We start from the raw sequence: 16,238 nt of genomic DNA on the forward strand, positions 1-16,238 counted from the left end.
TGCCTTGAGACAACATGTTGTGAATTGGCGCTATATAAATAAAACTGAATTGAATTGAATTGAATTTCTGTTTTATCTAGATATTTTTCATTAAATGTATTTGATCAATTCAATTCAGTTTTATTTATATAGCGCCAATTCACAAAGGGTTTGGAATGGTGTGGGGTTGTTGGGGAGGTTAGATTAAACTACTGAGTGTTAAAGTTTTGGCCATTTTAGAATGGGCCATGTATAGGGGTACTAAGAAAGATAATACACTGATAAAGTGTGTCCATGTCCACTGGTGGCCATTGTTATACTAAAAACCACAAGGATTGGGGTACCTCTCTGTGTCAGATTGATTCTAACTATTTGAAAAGAGCAGGGTTTGCACAGGTAGCAGAAATGGAGGGTGTGTTTGCACCTCAACCATAACTGAGCTGGTTTGGGCTAAACCTGACTCCCCCTTACTCCATCCAACAGGGAGGGAGGAAGGCAGATGTAAAACTAATTGCCATTTTGTCTTCATTTACCATCATGTTTCATCCTTTGGTGGCAAACTCAACAATTTGTTATTTTGTTCAGAATTTACCTGATTTATCAGATTTATTTTTTTTGGCTGCTTACAATGTTTCTGCAACACAGTGCATAAAAGGCTCCTTAAGGATGCATGTATTGTGTTACTGCAATAAATTATCGTTTCCATGTTGGAAATGAACAGGCGTGTTAAGCTTTGAGTCAAAGCAGAAATCAACTCAGGATGAACCTTAACTAAAATGTGCTGGTACTAACAATATTTATGAAGCCATATCTTTGCTGATGCAGTGTAATAAAGTCTGTACAGTGGAGTCTAATTATTTCTGAAGATAATTATATTAAATTTCCTGTTGACCAAACTATTTACACATCAATAATATATTTCACACTAAGCTATATAGGAGGGATAGAGCAAGTTGATTAAAAATCAGTCAGCAGCTCATGTCTATTAGAAAAATACATATTTTAGACTTAACGTAGATGCACTTCTGAAACAGCTGTACACTTCCTGAAAGATTGCATTTATACCAAATCCAAGCACAGTGAACACTGGAAAATATGTTTGCTTTTAAAATATAAGTTTACTGATAAGTTTCTGCAGAGCTGTTGCAAGTATTTAACAACCAAACAGAAATATAACCATGTAGACAATGTGATCTCCACAGTTTCACATGAAGAAACTGTTCTGGTACAAATATAAACTGAGTCAGAAGCGCCCTCTGCTGGCAAATTACTAGAAGAATCCAAGTCATTTAAGGGTAACGAGTTTTAAGTTAGTTTTGTTTTTAGTTTTATTGTCAACCTACTCATTAAATCAAATAGTGTAACTTTTAAGTTAACAAAGAGATACAAAAATTTACAGAAAAATGTGATAAAATGCAACATATATCTATTTGCGTAAGTAGTGTAAGGTTTCTTGCCTTATTAAAAACTTTTACTTTTGATATTGTTTATCAAGCTTTCATTGCAACATAAATGTAGGATGTTACAGAACTGAACTAAGAACTAATGAAACCTTTCTGCAGAGACGGTGAATTGATATAAACAAACAGTTCTCTGGATAAATCAGTTTTAAAGTTGGTTCTAATGTGACTTTTTTAAATATGAAAATATATTTGTCATTGTTCCACATTTAGCATGAGATCATCCATTAAAAAGATGAAAACTACCACAGATAAACAGACACAGATAAAGCTCTAGTTCATATGAAATTCTCTATAAACATTGAACATTTCTCCAGGGGTACATCAGTTCTAATTTAACACCACACACTGAGGTATCTAGGATAGTCACACACCATAACCCACAGGTTTTCCAGTTTGCACAGAATACTTCAACCAGGTCTTTGAAGCATACATTTTAATTGAGTAAGATGCTTTCAGTTCAGGTTTGTAATACATATGAGGGGTTGTAGGGGTGCTGTGCAACTTCATCTATAAGCAGTGGAGGTGAGTGAGGCTGGTTGGAAGGAGTCAGAGTGTACATCGGCTGCCCTGGTAGGAAGGTAGCTGGAAGGTGAGATGGAGCAACTGAGGAGACGAGAAACAATTATTATTCTTTTAAAAATTATTATTCTTTTGAAAATATAGATCAACATTTATTCATGCATCATATTTTGTTAATTGCTTGGGCATTCCATATCTGTATGTAGTCCAATGCAAAAGATGATTTAGTGCTATGCTACAGGAGCAACTCTGTTTTCAGACTGGCTGAGACATGCAGCAAACAGCATCGGCCAGGAATCAAAATTAGTAGCTTTCATTGTAATTATCTGAATTTATTGTTTGATTAAGATGGGTTATGTCAAAACTTTTACAGCAAGCATTAACTTCTGAGTTCCAGAAGGTTTAAATTGCCTTCTAGTTGTAAACGATAATATTGTTAGATCTGTAAAGCATAAAATTTTGACAAACAAGGAAGATGTAAAATAAATATGTTGAGCTGTGGTGCCTGATGTTAGTTGGAAGCCCTCTCAATCATATTCTGTTTTGGGACCCAAACACACCTGGACCAAATCTGATTGCATGCTATAAGAAAGGACTAGAAATATGTAGAACAATTTAATTAGGTATTCTGAGTAGACTGACCTGGACTCCTCAGATCCTCCTCACATTGTCTTTATGAACCAGTCTTATAGTCAGAGTCTAAAGTAAGGTTTAGCAGGTAATGAAACAACTTACTGCTCTCCATATACGATGGGGGCGGGGCAGTGGGCAACGACGAGCCCCAATGTCCCGGAACCGTCTGATAGCCCGCAGGGGGAGCTTGATATCCGGATGGTGAGTACGAAGGCTGGGGCATGTTGACTACAGTGTCTGTTACCACTGGAAAAAGTAACACATTTAGTTTGACTGTTACATGATCTACAGATATGATTGCTGAATGAACATCAAAAGTCAAAATTTCGCCCTTTGATAATAATTGAACAATGATCTACTGGATGTTCAAAGCTTAGGATATTGTTTTCAACCTAAACTGACTTTAAACTTCATCACGTCATCATGATGATGCTGCTTGTTTACTGATGTTCTATAACAAATCTCTGAGTTCTTCACAGAAAACCTGCATTTATATTGATGTGAATTTACATTCTGTTTACAAACTAGGTTACTACTAAAGGCAGTTGGTTGGAATTTAATTTAGGCATATTAGAATAAGAGGGCCTAAAAACAAATGCATGCCACACTTTTCAGATTGTGTATCATTTTCTTCCACATTCATTGTTGCCCTCTTCTTTGTGTTGGTCTATCATAAACAAGAACCCTAATATAATACATGGATGTTTGTGGTTATAACATGACAAAATATGACAAAGTTCATGGGGTGCACATTTTTCTGCAAGAAGTTGTGTTGTTTTTATCTTTGCAACACTAAAATCTGTTGTTTACACAAAGTTAAATTGAAGGAAAAATTGTGGCTTACCTATCCGCCTTTGGTTGGGCCGTTTTCTACACTTTTTATAGCACAAGCAACATGGAGCGGCACAGCAAACGATAACACACACACAGATGATGATGGGAAAAACTGCACCAAGAATGCTTCCCACAACTACAATAGTCTGATTGTATTTAGTAATGGTAGGCCTTCAAAAACAAAAGCAAACAAAGTTTGAAAACAACGTTTCTTAAAAAGTCAAGGTTCATTTTTAGTTCACACTATAAATTAAATCTAAACATTTGGATTTGTAGAAGAGAAAAATAGAGGCGCACCTTGTTGGACAGTTGTTCTGTTCTTCTGTAGTTAAGCGGTCATTTTTGTTTTTGCAACAATATTTTTTACTGCAGCCACCACAACAATACTTATCACATTTCTCAGAAACATGGAGTTGATTGTCGGAATCGTAGTAGCTGGTGCAATAATCCGCTGTAAAACATTTAGATTAGGAAAAAGAGAGATTACAGACATTTATGGAAAGGTAGAAGCAGCACTAAAGTTTAACACTGAGACCTGTAAAAACTAATAAGAAGCAGAACTAGAGATCTTGTATATAAAAACATAACTGCATACAAAACCCTAATAATCTGCACGATCTTCTCTAATTTACCTTTACAGCTTGATCTTAGTTTCACTTTGTGTTCCTTGTCATGTGACCAAGAATTGTCTAAGGTACATAAACTGACGGAGAAGAGAAACAGAACGGAAAACTTACCCCACACTCTTGGTACCACAACCAAACAGAAAATACACAAAACCCTGACCCAAACACCTGAGACCATAAATGTCATGATGCACGGAAACGAGGGAATGAGTCTGACTTGAGAATGAGACGGTAGTTGGAACCTGTTTGTCCCACCCAGAAACAACTAACCCAACAGCATTCCTCAACACATAAAAAACACTTGGTGAGGTGGTAAAATAAGATCAAAACTTATAACTGGTCTAAATTATTGCCAGTATTTTTGATTTTGGTCTTTTTTAATTAAACATTCAGATACAGGTTTAATTAAGTTATTTTTTTCTCAGAGTGTTGAAGGCCTAGAAGGTAGAAACGAAACGTTTTGAGCAACCAGGGTGGAGTACCAATCACAAAACAGGCTATTTTGGCCAGTGAAAGCAGCAGAGATTGAAATGCTTTTAAATCCAGATTTTCTGGTTATATCCTGGTTATATGTTAAAGTGTAACATTATACTCGTTATTTTTTTAGACTACAGTATTTCATCAATTTTAAATAACACATTTTGGCCACCTTTTAAGGACTTGTACAATTATAGTGCTATATGTTTTTATTAAATTAAGAGTAGATTGAATCAGATTTAATAAATGTAAGAGACAATGATTATTGATTATAAATATGTATAAAAATTATAATAATACATTAATAACCAAAAATAAGGATGCATGCTGAGTGTAGATGGGGATCAAACCAGCAGTTTATGGACTGGGTGGGAATAAAATAACAATTTGGATTGACTTGGAAAATGGAGCAGAATTAAAAGACGGTGAAGTCTTCTTTGGTTTGTTGGTGCGTCTCGATAGCCGGCTGTCAGCTGTTATACGGTAGAGCCAAGCCAGCTCAGACGCGGTAAAGCACCTAGCAGCCGGCCCCTTATCCACTAACAGCTGATAGAAGGCTAGTCTTGAAACAAAGGGTCGTAAAACTCTGAGGCGGGGACAGAGTGGAAAAACACAAAGGGCCATAAACGGTGAAACAATCAAGATGAACACGAGGCTCAGTTCATAGCCTCAATCTGCTTTAAAGTCCACTTTAACTGTAACTGAGTCAGAGCCCAGTTGATCAAACCACGGTACACACGCACCAGCATTCAACTTAGCTGCGCAGACATGCTTCAGAGTTCAACAGTATTCCAACAGCAGTCAAAACAGTTTGGCATAAACTTCAATCCATATTGCAAGCAACAAGTTAATACCTTGGACTAACTAATGGTGATCCTAGATCACCTTAGCTATGCCTCACTCTGCCCAGACTAGAGACCAAAAGTAGAAAACAAAATGAGTTTACTTGGTGGTGAATCCTCTGGAAAAGGGCGAGTGGGCCTCCTTCAAGGAAGGGACCAAAGTATGTGCGGCAAGTATCGCGCATCCACAAACACTCTAAAGGGTCACCTTCTTCTCTCTGGTCAAAAACGTGGAAAATATGATGCAACTTTGCAGTCGACTGAAACAACAAGGAAGAAACTTGTCTCCTTGGGGAACCCTCTGTGGATTTTCACCTTCGCCAGGGTATCGGCTGACCGTCTTCAATCGGGATATGGATCTTCTGATCTTCTTATATCAGACAGATTTTCAGCTTTTCAAGTTCTTTCAGGAATGGGCAGTGTGGAGCAACATTAAACCCGCTGGCAAGCTTCTGTTACTCCAGACATTGACTCCAAGCGTAATATTGGCACACTACGGCTGGAAATGGTATCTCAGCCCTCGCTTCAGTCTTTTTTTACTACGGTGACATCAGAGCTGCGAAGTCACATGAATGTTTTAGTATTGCACCCACAGATAATGTAAGAGTATTTCTATATATCTTTAACGGCGTGGTGAGAAATTGTCTTCATTAAAACTACATTTTATTATATTTTCTAAGACAAAACTGACAATAACACCTGGTGTTTTGGAAACTCAGGCCACAACCAGATTCAAACTTTCAGGATTTTTTTTAAATCCTGAAAATCATTTTTATTTTGTTAAATAAAGCTATTATATATTCAATTAATATCAATCTGTGCTACAATGTTCTCCCTAAAAGTATTTTAAAAGGGTTTTAATTAATTTGATTGGTCATATCTGAAATATTGGCAACAGAGGTTAGATTTCCAGCAGAAAGTATGATGATGACAGTCACAGTTCAGATGTGAACCAGTGGAATGATGCTGAAAATGCTGAACTAAACATGACGTCACCATAAGAACCCACGAATCATGTTTTTTAGAAGAGGCCTCAGCATTAGCACAGGAGTTAAGCAGGGGGAAAGTGTACTATTATTATTTATAAGGAATACTGTGCAACAAACAGAAATTTTCATTCCCCAGTCCTGGGCTACAGAGAAGCAGCACTGGACTGTTGCTCAGTGGTCCAAAGTACTTTTTTCAGATGAAAGCAAATTCTGCATGTCATTTGGAAATCAAGGTACCAGAGTCTGGAGGAAGACTGGGGAGAAGGAAATGCCAAAATGCCAGAAGTCCAGTGTCAAGTACCCATAATCAGTGATGGTCTGGGGTGCCGTGTCAGCTGCTGGTGTTGGTCCACTGTGTTTTATCAAGGGCAGGGTCAATGCAGCTAACTATCAGGAGATTTTGGAGCACTTCATGCTTCCATCTGCTGAAAAGCTTTATGGAGATAAAGATTTCATTTTTCAGCACGACCTGGCACCTGCTCACAGTGCCAAAACCACTGGTAAATGGTTTACTGACCATGGTATCACTGTGCTCAATTGGCCTGCCAACTCTCCTGACCTGAACCCCATAGAAAATCTGTGGGATATTGTGAAGAGAACGTTGAGAGACTCAAGACCCAACACTCTGGATGAGCTAAAGGCCGCTATCGAAGCATCCTGGGCCTCCATAAGACCTCAGCAGTGCCACAGGCTGATTGCCTCCATGCCACGCCGCATTGAAGCAGTCATTTCTGCAAAAGGATTCCCGACCAAGAATTGAGTGCATAACTGTACATGATTATTTGAAAGTTGACGTTTTTTGTATTAAAAACACTTTTCTTTTATTGGTCGGATTAAATATACTAATTTTGTGAGATAGGAATTTTGGGTTTTCATGAGCTGTATGCTAAAATCATCCGTATTAAGACAATAAAAGACCTGAAATATTTCAGTTAGTGTGCAATGAATCTAAAATATATGAATGTTAAATTTTCATCATGACATTATGGAAAATAATTAACTTTATCACAATATGCTAATATTTTGAGAAGGACCTGTATATTATTATTAAACTTGGCCCCAAATCCTGTTGTTATTGCTGAGAATAAACTAAATTTGTTTCTATTTTTTTTTAATAAAGCAAACTTCCTATCCAGGGTGTACCCTGCCTCTCGCCCATAGACTGCTGGAGATAGGCACCAGCTTCCCCACGACCCACTATGGAATAAGCGGTAGAAAATGACTGACTGACTAAAGCAAACTTAATGCCTTTCTTTAAATATGCACGTTTGCACAGCGCTTTTAAAGTTTTGGATCTTCTCACATCCCTTTCCTACAAAATAAATCAGACTACCGTACATTATTTAAAATATTAGACCTTCATATTATTGTTGAGCAGATAGGAAAGAAATTCACAGTATAATATTTTGTAATTTCAGACTTGTTTTTTTTTTTTTTTATTGTATTTGTTTGGTCCTCAAGTACTTTTGAGTTGCCAATTTTGGTACTTGAAATGTATTGTCCTGCATCTCTTTGTTGACAGGTATGAAATTCAAATGTAGATTTTCTTTACCCTAACACCTCTATGTATCTGTAATCAATCCCCTTTAGAGTCTCCTAATTATTGAATGAACTTCACCTGTGTGTCATTAAATCTCAGTATAAATCCAGCTATTCTGTGAATGCCTCAGAGGTTTGTTAAAGAACAGCAATGAACAGCAATATACTTTACAAGGACAGGGCAGCTGATCAGAGTTGAAAGGAAAGAGGGATGGAGCCAAACAGAGGGCAATAATGGAAGAAAACCTAGTAGAAGATGCAAAACACATGAGACTGGGGCTGAATGCACCCTCCAGCAAGGCAACAGCCCTAAACACAGCCAGAGCTACAATGGAGTTGTTTAGGTCAAAGCATATTTATGTGTTAGAATGGCCCAGTCAAAGTCCAAACATAAATTTAGTCCATGGAAAGACTTGAAACTTGATGATCACAGGCATTCTCTATCCAACCTGAACATTAAACATTTTCAGAGAAAAAAGACCACAAGTTTCAGTCTGTAGATGTGTAAAGCTGGTAAAGACTGTGCTAGAACAATCTCATTTCTTGCTTAGATCTCATTCAGTCTCATGGGTTGAACTTTGCTTTCCAGATTCTTATTACTGTTAATTTATGGTTTCCTGCTTTGCAGATCCAGGTCTCAGCATCTCAGAGCTGAGCCCTGCATTTTAAAGCAGAAAAGAAAAGCAAGGTCTATCACAGACTTACAGATAGTAGGAAGCTGATTTTCTCAGTAATTGTTTTCACACCCTTGATGTATAAAAGACACGTAACCACTGCGTAGGTTAGAACAACCCTCTGAAAGAGTGACAGAGCAAACTCTGATGCTCTGGTTGGAATTTTTGTTCTCATCTAGCAAGATTACTTTAATAAACTTGACTGAGTCTTCTTCATCATAACAGTGCTTGGATAATGCTTCTTTTCCACAAGACAACCTACCCCAAAAGATTTGCAGCTGTGATTACACAAAGTATTGACCCAGGTGGGCTTAAAATATGAACACCATAGTTTTCAGATTTTATTCATGAACAGATCATAAAACCCATCTTTCCTTTTCCTTTCACATCACAATTATGCATTTCTTCATGTTGATCTATCACATAAAGTCCCTAATAAGTACATTGGATTTTGTGGTTGTAAGAAAATGTGAATTGGTTTTAGGGGTATGATTACTTTTGCAAGGCACTTCAGATTCAGTCCAAACAAACTCTTACTGCTGTGACCAAGAATCCACAAGCTTTTAGCTACAGCTGTAAACCCAAACTACATGAAGGTGGGGAGCCTGTGTAAAAATCTGCTGAGCATACCTAAACATATCATCAACTGTATTTTGTTATGTTTGTAAAGCCATGAACAAATTGAATATATAGTTTTATTTTGCAGAAGACATAAAGATAAAAGATGTGAATGGCTTATACACTCACATTTTCATTGATGGTTAATTTAAATAACCATACACAAGCAGGAAAATAAATATTTTATGAAAATATATAAAATAAAAAGCACATCTATTCACATAATATGACAAAAAATAAATATATTTGGATGAGAAGAAATTATGAAAAAGTAAAATCTGCTGTGGTTCTTTTCTTAGTGACACTGATCCAAAAAAATCTGAAAAGCCCAGTTGGAGAACTAAAAGACCTTGCTAGTTTTAGACAGAGGGCAAACAAAGAACAACTTGCTTTCCCCAAATCAATTCAGAATGCAAAGAAAAAAAGAGGCACTTTTTTCAAATTATTTAAGTGAGTAAAACGCAAAAAGAATTGGGTTTTTAGTGACAGCAGGATAAAGGAAACACACACAACTCACAAAATTTCACAGGAATTACAAAAAACTGAAAACAAGCATCAATTGTTCACAATTTAACTTGTGCAGCTATAGTCAGCAGGGTATTTGACGATAACAAAACACTTGAAAACCATTGTACAGGCTGATTTGAATGTCTAAATGGCAAAGAAATAAAATAGTTTGTGACGTAAACAGATTAAATGTTATGATTCTGGCCCGCCTGCCTGCTCTGCTCTGCTGTCACTCATGCAATCAATTCATCTGCTTCACCTGTCTGCTGCTGCGCAATCACCGTCATGCCACACACCTGTGGAGCTGCAGTTATATACAACCCTCTGACAGGCTGGTGCCAGATTTTCGAAAACATTTGTGAGTAGTTATCCAGCGTTCCTTCCTGACTGATCTTGTTCTCTGACCTTGCCTCACGGATTTTGCCTTCTTGCCTGCCCCTTGTCTGACGGATTGGATTTCTGGATTTCGACTCTGTTTTCTGTCCCTGGATTTATGCCTCAGCCTAACCACTGGTTTATTCAGCCTGAGCCTGCCTGGCTCTCTAATCTGCCTGGAATTATTCTCAAGAAGACAACCTCAGCTCTGTGTTCCTGTCACAGCTTCAGCTGATTCCTCGGAGGATTTGGATCAGTCGGCAATCAGACTTCAGTCTGTTGGACGCTTCCTCATTAACTGTCTGGATCTCTTCTTCCTCTGGATTCTGTGCCTCATCTACAGACTGAGAAGGTTAGTGGCTTTATCTAACTCCTTGCAAATCCTGAGTTTTATTCAAATTCAATTCAAAGATACTTTATTGATCCCTGAGGGGAAATTAGAATTCCAGTACAACCCATCCAAACATACATCATGACACAAGACAAGGGGGGACGGGTCACCGAGGCTTTGCTGCCCACTCGCAGATGCTGCCCTTGCTAGATGAGATAAGAGGCCACATTAGGTAAGTAGAAGGAAAAAATCATATTTCACACATTATCCTTAGCAGGATAGTTTGAGATTGCAAAAAACCTCAGCACAAAGAAGCAACAAGTTTACAAAACATCATGCCAGGAACGGTGAAGGTGGTGTGAGGGGGTGCATATGTTTATCTTGAGCATGTGTGCAAGCAAGTAAGTCCATGAAGCACAGAGGTTCATCAACCGCCCATTCTGAGCAGCTCCACAGATGTCCTCAGGGAAGAGAGGGAGCAGAGTGTCATGTTTACATAACGTCTAGGAGAGGTTGAAGATAGCCAGCCATCAAGGCTGTGCAGGGGAGCCACTATTCAGCCACTAACTAGTCTCTCTGTTCTCAGTGGTTCCTGGAAGCTGACTGCTGTTCTCCTGCTCTCTGATCCTGAGTTTCTGAATAAACCTTTTAACTTATCACTCTGTTTGGCTGAATTTGGGTTTTCTGTCTCTGGTCATGATATTAAATACATTGAAATGAAAAGGACCAAAATTATTTAAGGTGCTTTCAAATCAAAAAACAGTTTTAACTATTAAAAAAAATAAATAAAAAAAATCCTGAAGCTTACCAAGCCATGACATCTGGGGCTTCCCAACCTTGCTTTGAGTGCACATTTGTGTCTTGCATTTCAAAAATGTAACATTTCTCCTTTTTGGTTTAGACTGTTTGGTTCATTGATAAGTAAAGGTCTTAAGTAATACTGAATGATGCCATGAATGCATCTTAGCTTGGACATGTGTAAAGATGTACATTTCACAATCAATATAGACCCCAAGAATATGACTTCTACCACATATATAAGCACTTGTTAAAGGTTTTCATATCTGACTGTTTTTCAAGGAGTGTTTAGAAAAACAAAGGTATCTCAGCTATGTATTAAAAACTTAAACTTTATACATTTTATAACAGTATTAAAAACAAGTGTGTCAAGAGAAAAAGAAGTTTAAAGCACTTCTGCAAGAATCTGGCACATGCTTGAGGTGATGAGCATAGACAAGAAAGCACCTTTTTCAAAGTCTAGTCACAAAGTTGCTGAAGGTGAATGAAGGAGTCCAGTAGGTTTGGCTGGTGGACATTAAATTAAACTAAGTTTGAACGCATGTTTGTAGAGTGAATTATTTCAACACTTTAAACACTAAATTCCAACAGGGTTTAATGTTTCATTTTAGCAACATGTATAAGGAGCCATGAGTAAACTGAAATCAGACCTTTTACACTATATATATGTATGCTGAATTTCCATGCAAAACAAGCAAAAAGGCATGAACATGTAGTACCTGGAGAAAATTGAACATAACAGATGGTCAGGTGTTACATTTAGATTTTTACCATCAAACTGAAGGAAGCCAGATTCTGTGGTATTTCTTATCTTTCAAAGACTGTGCCAAAGACAGAACCGTTAAAGTATATTGTGATGTTTTTACCCGGTTGTGGGAGGTATGACTTAATCTGGGTTGTATGCAGGCTTCTCTCTGTCTTGTGAAGGGGGACCACAACCCTGGTCTGGGCAGGCACTGCCTCCGAACACCGTGTAATATTAAAGAGGCATGCCAGCCACAACAGCCCCACAATATCCAGAGACTTTAGGTACTCAGGACCGATCTCATCCACCCCCAAAGCCTTGCCAACGTGGAGCTTTTTGAACCCCCTCGGTGACATCAGCCTGGGTTATGGAAGAGTCTAACCCCGAGTCCCCTCCTCTGCTTCCACCAGGGAATGCATGATGGCAGGATTTACGAGATCCTTGAAGTATTCCTTCCACCGCCCGATAATGTCCCCAGTCGAGGTCAGCTGCTCCCCACTGTAAACAGTGTTTGCAAAGCACTGCTTCCCCCTCCTGAGGCGCCGGACGGTTTGCCAGAATCGCTTCAAGGCCAACCGGTAGTCCTTTGACATGGCCTCACCTAACTCCTCCCAGGCCCAAGTTTTTGCCTCTGCCACAGCCCAGGCCTCATTGTACGGTCAGCCGCCTCAGGAGTCCCACAAGCCAACCACAGCTGATAGGACTCCTTCACCAGCTTGACAGCGTCCCTTACTGCTGGTGTACACAACCGGGTTCGGGGATTGCCGCTGCGACAGACACCGCAGCTACAGGCAGCAGCATCGACAATAGATGCGGAGAACATGGTCCACTTGGACCCTATGTCTCCAACCGTAGGTAGGAGTTGAATACATCACTGACCGAGGGCCACGCCAGACATTCCCAGCAGACCCTCACTATGCTCTTCGGCCTGCTAAGTCTGTCCGGCTTTCTCCTCTTCCAGCGGATCCAACTCACCACCAGGTGTTGATCAGTGGACAGCTCAACCCTTCTCTTCACCCGAGTGTCCAAAACATGCGGCCAAAGGTGTGACGACACAACACAAGTCCTGGTCCCAGGTGCACTGATGAACACCTTTATGCTTGATCTAGGATCATTCGAGCACTCAAATCCCTCCACCATGTTAAGGTGGCGGTTCAAGGAGGGGTATTTCAGCAATTTCAAATAACATTAATTTGGCCACCTTTTAGGGACTTGCCCAACCATAGTGCTATATTTCAATAAATTAAGAGTAAATTTAATCAGATGTATCAAAGAACAAGCAAAACTCACATGAATGTGTTAGTATTGCCCCCACAGATAATATAAGAGTATTTCAATGTATCTTTAACAGAGTGGTGAGAATTTGTCTTCGTTAAAACTACATTTTATTACATTTTCTAATACAAAACTGACAATGAAACCTGCTGTTTTGGAAACTCAGGCCAAAACCAGATTTAAACTTTCAGGATTATTCCTTTCTCTTCTGCAACATGTGATTGCAATGAGACACCACCCAGATTTGCTCTAAACCACTTTGTGTTTCATGTATCCGCCCAGGCTCTACAGATCTGTGCTCTTGTAGACAAGTATCTGCATCATAGACCTAAAAGGCAGTTGTTTTAATTCCTCAACGAACATCATGTTTAGTGGTTTTCTCTTTTTGTTTTTGCAGAGCTGCAGAACCTTATGTCCTCCCCACACCACGTTTCACTGTTTTCTACATCTTTTTAAGATGTAGAAATAGATTTTAGGAAATCTATTATATACAAGTACATCCCCAAAAATTTGAATACTGCTTAATGCAATATTTTTTGCCAGTCATCTCAGCGAGTGAAACTAATATATTATATAGAATCATTACACAGAGTGATTTATTCAAACCCTTTGATTCTTGTAATTTTGATAATAATGGCTGACAGAGAAAGAACCCCAAATTCAGTGTCTCAGAAAATTAGAATACTATGAAAAAGTTAATTATTGTGCCACACCCTAGTCAGTTAACTCAAAACACCTGCAAAGATTTCCTGAGTCTTTAAACGGTCTCTCACTCTGAGTCAGTAGGTGACACAATCATGTGGAAGACTGCTGACCTGACAGATATCCAGAAGACAGTCATTGACTCCCTTCACAAAGAGGGTAAGCCACAAAAGGTCAATGCTGAAGAAGCTGGTTGTTCACAGGGTTCTGTATCCAAGCATATTAACAAAAAACTGAGGGGGAAGAGGAAGACGTTTGGTAGAAGAACATGCACCAGCAACAGGCAGAACTGCAACCTTGAGAGGATTGTCAAACAAAATCCATTCATAAGGGGTAGATTGAGGCTGGAGTTGGAGCATCAAGAGCCACCACACACAAATACTAGACATGAGCTATAAATGTCACATTCCTCATGTCAAGCCACTCCTGAACCAGAGGCAACATCAGAAGCATCTCACCTGGGCTAAGGAGAAAATAAACTGGAGTGTTGCTCAATGGTCCAAACTCCTGTTTTCAGATTAAAGTAAATTCTGCATTTTATTTGGAAATCCAAATCCCAGAGTCTACGTTGCTTGAAATTCAGAGTGAAGTTTCCACAGTCCGTGATGGTTTGGGGAGCCATGTCATCTGCTGGTGTTGGTCCACATTGTTTTCGGAAGTCCACAGTCAACTCAGTCATCTACCAGCATGTTAGAGCATTTCATGCGTCCTTTGTGCCGACAAGCGGTATGGGAATGCTGATTTAATTTTTCAGCAGGATTGGCACCTGCCCAGACTGACAAACAGTCTCAGTGCAGATGTGAACCAGTGTAATGACACTGAAAATGCTGCACTGAACATGTCACCATAAGAACCCACTAATCCTGTTTCTTAGAAGAGGCCTCAGCACTACCATAGGAGTTAAGCAGGGGGAAAGTGTCAATTATCATTAATATGTAATATTGTGCAACAAACAGACATTTTATAATGGCCCCCCAAGTGCAATTTCAGAATGATACAGATTTGGCCTCCCAGCACCAGTGGTTGTTGCAGATGAAGACTTTTAATTCACTGCAACATTACTACAAATAAATTCAAATCTTCTTACAATGGAGCATTTTAGGTACAACACAAAGTATGTCTTTTAAAAAAACAAGCTTTTATTTCTTTCCTTCCAAGCTTTAAGTATCTATCAGAGCGCTGTTAAAACTGCAAAGCGGTTGAGAAATAGCCATCCACCAAACTAAAAACTGGGCAAAGAGAGTTTAATCTGAGATGAAAGTGGTTCTGGTAGAGTTGCAGACATCCATGGCTCAGGTGGACCAATTACTTGCCATAAGAAGCCATGTAGAGAACACCATTGTGTTGTGGGGGGGGCTATACCTCAAAAGGACAGGGGCGCTGATCAGAGTTGAAAAGAAAAACTGATAGAGCTAAACACTGGACACTACTGGACAAAACTGCAAAACACATGAGACTGGGGTTGAAGAGCACCTTCCAGCAGGGCAACAGCCCTAAACACAGCCAGAGCTACAATGAGCTGTTTAGAAAAACATATTTATGTTAGAACGGCCCTGCCAAAGTCCAAACATACATTTAACAGAGAATTATTTGCAAGACTTGAAAACTGGTGATAACATTTTCTATCCAACCTGACTGAACATGAAACTTTTTCAAAGAGTTTAAAAAGTTTGTATGTGTAATGGTGGTAAAGAATAATGCAAAAATCTCATCCCTTGCTTGGATCTCATTCAATCTCATGGGCTGAACTTTGCTTTCCAGATTCTTATTACTGTTAACTTGTAGTTTCCTGCTTTGCAGATGCAGGTCTCAGCAACTTAGAGCTGAGCCCTGCAACTGCAAGGCAGGAGAGATAAGCAGGGTCTCACCCACTTACTGAGTCAGTTTCCTACTGTCTATACATATTTTTCACACCCTTGATGTATAAAAGGGATGTAACCACTGCGTAGGTTAGAACAACCTTCTAAAAGAGAGAAACTCAGACGTTCTGGTAGGAAGTTTTGTTTTCATCTAGCAAGATTACTTTAATAAACCAGACTGAGTCATCAGTCAGGTTTGGGGCAACAGTGGTAGAGGTTCGTTCTGTAACCAGTGGGTTGTCGGTTCAAACCCCTGCCGTCTGTCTCAGTCATTGTGTCCCGGGGCAAGACACTTTAACCTCCTTGCCTGCTGATGGTGGTCAAAGGGCTTGGTGGCCTCACCTCTGTCAGTCTGCCCCGAGGCAGCTGTGGTTACAGTGTAGTCTACCACTGTCAGTGTGTGAATGGGTGGAGTTTTCAGATTTTATTCATGAAAAAAATCATGAATTTTGT

The 16,238-nt window shown here is 39.2% G+C and overlaps 1 protein-coding gene across 2 annotated transcripts; it reads right to left on the reverse strand.

Moving 5' to 3' along the window:
- Nucleotides 1-1,289: 1,289 nt before the first annotated feature.
- LOC124857176 (protein shisa-5-like) lies at nt 1,290-5,117 on the reverse strand. 2 transcript variants are annotated; one of them, XM_047348330.1, is made up of 5 exons: nt 4,166-5,117; nt 3,726-3,879; nt 3,439-3,464; nt 2,697-2,840; nt 1,290-2,045 (listed from the first exon to the last, which is right to left on the reverse strand). In XM_047348330.1, exons 1-5 carry the CDS (start codon nt 4,239-4,241, stop codon nt 1,900-1,902), a joined length of 546 nt encoding a protein of 181 aa, XP_047204286.1. In that variant the 5' UTR covers nt 4,242-5,117; the 3' UTR covers nt 1,290-1,899. The 2 variants fall into 2 exon arrangements, with proteins under 2 accessions (XP_047204286.1, XP_047204285.1); XM_047348329.1 differs by having other exon boundaries at nt 3,439-3,599; nt 4,166-5,037.
- Between the last annotated feature and the right edge of the window lie 11,121 nt (nt 5,118-16,238).

Source organism: Girardinichthys multiradiatus, chromosome 20 (assembly GCF_021462225.1).
Source record: "Girardinichthys multiradiatus isolate DD_20200921_A chromosome 20, DD_fGirMul_XY1, whole genome shotgun sequence".
In the NCBI taxonomy this organism is placed as follows: domain Eukaryota; kingdom Metazoa; phylum Chordata; class Actinopteri; order Cyprinodontiformes; family Goodeidae; genus Girardinichthys; species Girardinichthys multiradiatus.